The sequence below is a fragment of the Mirounga angustirostris genome, unplaced genomic scaffold, assembly GCF_029215605.1.
Source record: "Mirounga angustirostris isolate CCGP_5_RB_7025 unplaced genomic scaffold, mMirAng1.0.hap1 SCAF_14, whole genome shotgun sequence".
In the NCBI taxonomy this organism is placed as follows: domain Eukaryota; kingdom Metazoa; phylum Chordata; class Mammalia; order Carnivora; family Phocidae; genus Mirounga; species Mirounga angustirostris.
The window spans coordinates 20,239,955-20,245,230 of NW_026991722.1; the positions used below are offsets into that span (position 1 = coordinate 20,239,955).

At 41.5% G+C, this 5,276-nt stretch overlaps 1 protein-coding gene across 1 annotated transcript; it reads right to left on the minus strand.

Moving 5' to 3' along the window:
• Positions 1 to 2,101: 2,101 nt before the first annotated feature.
• LOC135362608 (uncharacterized) lies at positions 2,102 to 3,514 on the minus strand. Its single transcript, XM_064578789.1, has one exon. The coding sequence runs from the start codon at positions 3,245 to 3,247 to the stop codon at positions 2,102 to 2,104; it is 1,146 nt and encodes a 381-aa protein (XP_064434859.1). The 5' UTR covers positions 3,248 to 3,514.
• Between the last annotated feature and the right edge of the window lie 1,762 nt (positions 3,515 to 5,276).

The following is a 5,276-nucleotide window of genomic DNA, read 5'->3' on the forward strand; positions in this document are numbered from 1 at the left end:
ATATAGATGTCCTTTCTCTATTACATATGGAATTTGTGTATTGAAGACTAGAAGTTTGGAATAATAAAAGACTGCATTCACACTTAGTAACTTTTTATTTAACCGTAACAGGTTTCCAGCATAAATTTGCATGAAAATTGTACTAAGAACTCAATAAAATAGAGACTCTCTACATTAAATGGTCAGGTCTAATAAATGGTAATATTAAATCTAAGTGTTGTTTTAGGGGTAAAATTCATTATCATTATGATAGTTGAACCAATCATTAAGTAAGTCTTGTTTTAAAAGTGGTTATTTTGGTAGTTGTTATATGTTGGCAATTATTGGCCATGAAATCACTTAATTACTAATAACAGATATAGGTTCTGGGGTGGGGTGATGATAGTGGATGTTAGGATTTAATTTGCAGGCACCTAACTACAGTTGCATAGAAGAGGTCATTATGAATTTGTCATTTTTGTTAAGTGGGAGTGATGGTGTGACTTACTGGATTTACTACCAACACAGGCAGAACTGGTTCAGATGAATAAGTAATGGATGACTTTGAATAACATGTCCAAAGAAATTATAGTGCTTACAGATTCAGGTGATAGGACACTGAAGGGTTTGATGAAGTTCTGTCGGTTGTATTAGTACATAGAGTAGAAATGGAACTGCAGAAATGATGGTGCACAGGGATGGTATTGGACTGTAGGACTGACTGATGCAGGGCTCTCTATCATGAAATTTCAGTAGAAGATGTGGTGCTGGCATGTTTTATGAATGTAATGCTATTATTGTGGCTAAGGACTTATTTGAAGGGGTGGGGGGCCTGCTAACTGTATCATGAGAGTAGATGACTTAAAATTTGTGGTTGCGCTTTCCATTAACAGGTAATGTCGATTTTGGAATTATACATTCAGCTAAAGTCATTATGGTGTTGTGATTGGGAAGTCAGCTGAGTTGGTAGCATGTGTATTTATGCCATTTATACTTGGGGTGGTGGCAGTGGAGGTTGAAGATAGTATTTTAGTTGAGTCAGAAGACAGACTAGATTTAGTCACTGAAGTGGAGGTAGCTATGACAAATAATGTAAAATCAGTTGAGGAGCAGAGCATAGTGTCTAGAGATCTAGAACATGAACTGATGGTGATTATTAAATTGATACAATGTTATCTGTCAACATATTTCACTTTTTTATTATGTTAAGTTAGCCACCATACAGTACATCATTAGTTTGTTCAATGATTCATTAGTTGTGTATATTTCAATAAAAAAGAACTTGTTCAGGGGAAGCAGTACTGGCTGTTGTGCTCGCAGCCTCCGTGGAAGTACTCCTCATCATTGTAGTTGCAGTTCAGTTGAAGTGGTGGCAATTCCTGTGGTTGTGGGTTCAGGAGACTGGTATAAATTGTAATGGTGACTGTAGTGGTTGTAGGTTCATTAGAACCTGTTGTAATTGTAGCATCAGTGGTCATACTGGCAAGTGTCACAGTAGTTGGTTAAGATGAAATGGTGGCTGCTATGGTGGTTCTAGGTTCAGGAGAAGTAGTAGTGGTGGCTGTGGTGGCTGTAGCCTCAGTGGTAGTGCTGGCAGTTGTTGTGTTAGTCAGTTAAGATGAAGTGGTGGCTCTGTGGTGGTTATAGGTCTCACAGAAGCACTAGTGGTGGCCATGGTAGTTGTAGGTTCAGGAGAGGTTGTCATGGTGGCCATGGTGGCTGTAGCCTCAGTCAGTGGTGGCACTAGCAGCAGTTCTGGGGGTCTGTTCAGATGCTGTGGTGGCTGCTATGGGAGTTCTAGGTTTGGTAGAGACAATGTGTTTGTGTCTGTGGTGGTGGTTGGTTCAGTAGAAGTTACCCTGGTGGCTGTGGTGGCTGTAGGTTCCAAAGAAGTGGTAGTGGTGGCCCTGCTGGTTGTAGGTTTGGTAGAAGTTGTACTGGTGGCCATGGTGGTTACAGGTTCAGTAGAAGTTGTAAGTGGTGGTCATGATGGTTGTAGTGTCAGCGGTAGTGCTGGCAGTGGTTGTGGCAGTAGGTTCAGATGACGTGGTGACTGAAGTGCTGGTTGTAGGTTCAGTAGAAATGATACTGGTGACCCTGCTGGGTGTAAGTTCAGTAGAAGTTATAGTGGTGGCTGTGGTGGCTGTGGGGGTTTTTGGTTGGTGGAAGTTATGCTGGTGTCTGCAGTAGTTGTAGCCTCAGTGGTAGTGCTGGCAGTTATTGTGGTGGTTGGTTCAGATGCTGTTGTGGCGGCAAATTCGGTAGAGAAAATAGTGGTGGCTGTGGTGGTTGTAGGTTCAGTAGAAGTTGTAGTAGTGGCTTTAGTGGTTATAGCCTCAGTGGTAGTGCTGGAAGTTATTATGGTAGTCAGTTCTGATGAAGTGGTGGCTGTAGTGGTTGTTGTAGGTTCAGATGAAGTGGTGGCCATGGTGGTTGTAGGTTCAGTGGAGGTTGGAGTGGTGGCCAAGGTGGCTATAGATTTGGTAGAAGTGATAGTGGTGGCCCTGGTGGTTGCAGGTTTGGTAGAAGTTGTAGTGGTGGCCATGGTGGTTGTACCTTCAGTAGAAGTTATAGTGGTGGCTGTGGGGGTTGTAGGTTCAGTAGAAGTTGTAGTTGTATCTGTAGTGGTTGTAGCCTCATTGGTAGTGCTGGCAATTATTGTGGTAGTGGGTTCTGATGTTGTGGTGGCGGCTGTGGTGGTTATAGGTTCAGTAGAAACAATAGTGGTGGTTGTGGTGGTTGTAGGTTTGGTAGAGGTTGTAATGGTGGCCACTGTGGTGGTAGGTTCTGTAGAAGTTGTAGTAGTGACCATGGTGGTTTTAGGTTCAGTAGAAGTTACAGTGGTGGCCGCAGTGGTTTTAAGTTCCATAGAAGTTTTAGTGGTATCTGTGGTGGTTGTAGACTCAGGGGTAGTGCTAGCAGTTATTGTGGTGGTCGGTTCAGATGCTGTGGCGGCTGCTGTTGTGGTGGTAAGTTTGGTAGAAACAGTAGTGGTGGCCATGGTGGTTGTAGGTTCAACAGAAGTTATAGTGGTGTCTGTGGTGCTTGTAGCCTCATTGGTAGTGCTGGCAGTTACTGTGGTGGTCAGTTCAGATGCTGAGGCAGCTGCTGTGGTAGCTATAGGTTCACTAGAGACAAGAGCGGTGGCCATTGTGGTTGTGGGTTTGCTAGAAGTTGTAGTCATGGCCATGGTGGTTGTAGGTTCAGTAGAGGTTGTAATGGTGGCCACTGTGGTTGTAGGTTCCATAGAAGTTGTAGTAGTGACCATGGTAGTTTTAGGTTCAGTAGAAGTTACAGTGGTGGCCACAGCGGTTATAAGTTCCACAGAAGTTATAGTGGTATCTGTGGTGGTTGTAGACTCAGCAGCAGTGCCAGCAATTGTTGTGAGAGTTGGTACTGATGATGTGGTGACTGCTGTGGTGGTTGTAGGTTCGATTGAGAGAGTACTGGTGGTTGTGGTGGTTGTAGGTTCTGTAGAGGGAGCAGTGGTGCCGTGGTGGTTGTAGCCTCAGTGGTTGTGCTGGCAATCTTTGTGGTAGGGAGTTCAAGTGAATTGGTGACTGTTGCTGTGGTTGTAGGTTCAGCAGAAGCAACAGTAGTGGCTATTGTGGTTTTCACCTCAGTGGTATTGCTGGGAGTCATTGTGGTATTTGGTTTAGTCGAAGTGTTTGTTCCTGCCGTTGTTTTATGTTCAGAAGAAGTGGTAGAAGTTGTAGTGGTGGCTGCTGCTATTATAGTGTCAGCAGAAGCAGTAGTTTTTGTACTAGTTGGTTCTGTTGAAGTGCTAGCAGTGGTCGTAGTGATGGTAGTGGAATCAGATGTTGCAGTAGAATGTGTTATAGTAATAGGTACTGTCGTTTCAGAACTAGTAGATGAAGTTGTCCCGTGGTTTTGAGGGAGCTGAATAGTAATGGAGGCATTATTATTTTTCCTATTATACACCAGACACTCTATGAGTACTCCGATGGTTGTTGTTAGTGCACAGGCTAAGAGACAAGCCAGGAAGATTCTCCAAAGAGACCAGTCACTGAAGAAATTTCGTGTCACCTAGAAAGGATTTAAATAAGATTACTGCAAATGAAACCAAATGTCTCAAGCAAAACTAATGCCTTCAGTAATTCTTTTTATATATAGATCACTTCATTTAAAGGATGTATAAATGTAAGAAACTATCTTAATAGTATCAGTAAGAAATATTGACTTAAATTTAAGTTTTTATTTAGGAAAGACTTTGTCCTTATACTGTATTTAATATAGGAACAAAGAAACTTCCACTGACTTTCATGCTTTCTTTTCATATATCTGCATTTCAAACTAAGAAAAATAATAAATGTCTTCTTGGAAACTCCTTATTCTTCCCACTGTCAAAAGAACTATCTATACATGTGTGGATGACTGTGGCAGACTGATATGAGGGACTCCAAAGATCTGATTAAATTTTCTTCCCCTTTGGGCCTTTCATAAATTTGTCTGCTTTGGATCCTTCTACTTTAACAGCATTAATTAATGCCTTATCAAATTTTCTGGCTAACTTTTCATACAGGTTAGTATTTGGCAGCATGAAATTCAGAGTCTGAAAACACTTATAAAATCCATTTTCTGCTACCACCAGCTATTTTTATTCGGTAAGATGTTTCTGTGATCCTACTCTTTCATCCATAAAAACTCATATAATAAAATTAGAATAAGGAATTAATGTCAGTAAATTTACTTTTGTAAAGTCTAAAGTACTATGCATACATAATTTGTTATTGTAGAGGAAATATTGCATAGTGTTAAAACATGTAAGACTTGAGATCAGAGAGCCTTTTTTTTTTTAAGATTTTATTTATTTATTTATTTATTTATTTGAGAGAGAGAGTGAGAAACAGCATGAGAGGGGAGAGGGTCAGAGGGAAGAGCAGGCTCACTGCTGAGCTGGGAGCCCGACACGGGACTCCATCCCAGGACTCTGGGATCATGACCTGAGCTGAAGGCAGTTGCTTAACCAACTGAGCCACCCAGGCGCCCAAGATCAGAGAGTCTTGAATCTAAATCCCATACCTTTAATATTTTGAGCAAGTTTCTTAATTTGTCTAAGTATCAGCTTGACTTATATCAAAATTGGGGATAATAATATCTACCTGAATGTGTTGTTGAGAAAATTAAATGTATTTTCATTTTTTAATTTTTTTTTAAAGATTTTATTTATTTATTTGACAGGGAGAGACACAGTGAGAGAGGGAACACAAGCAGGGGGGAGAGGGAAAGGGAGAAGCAGGCTTCCCGCCTACCAGGGAGCCCGATGTGGGGCTCGA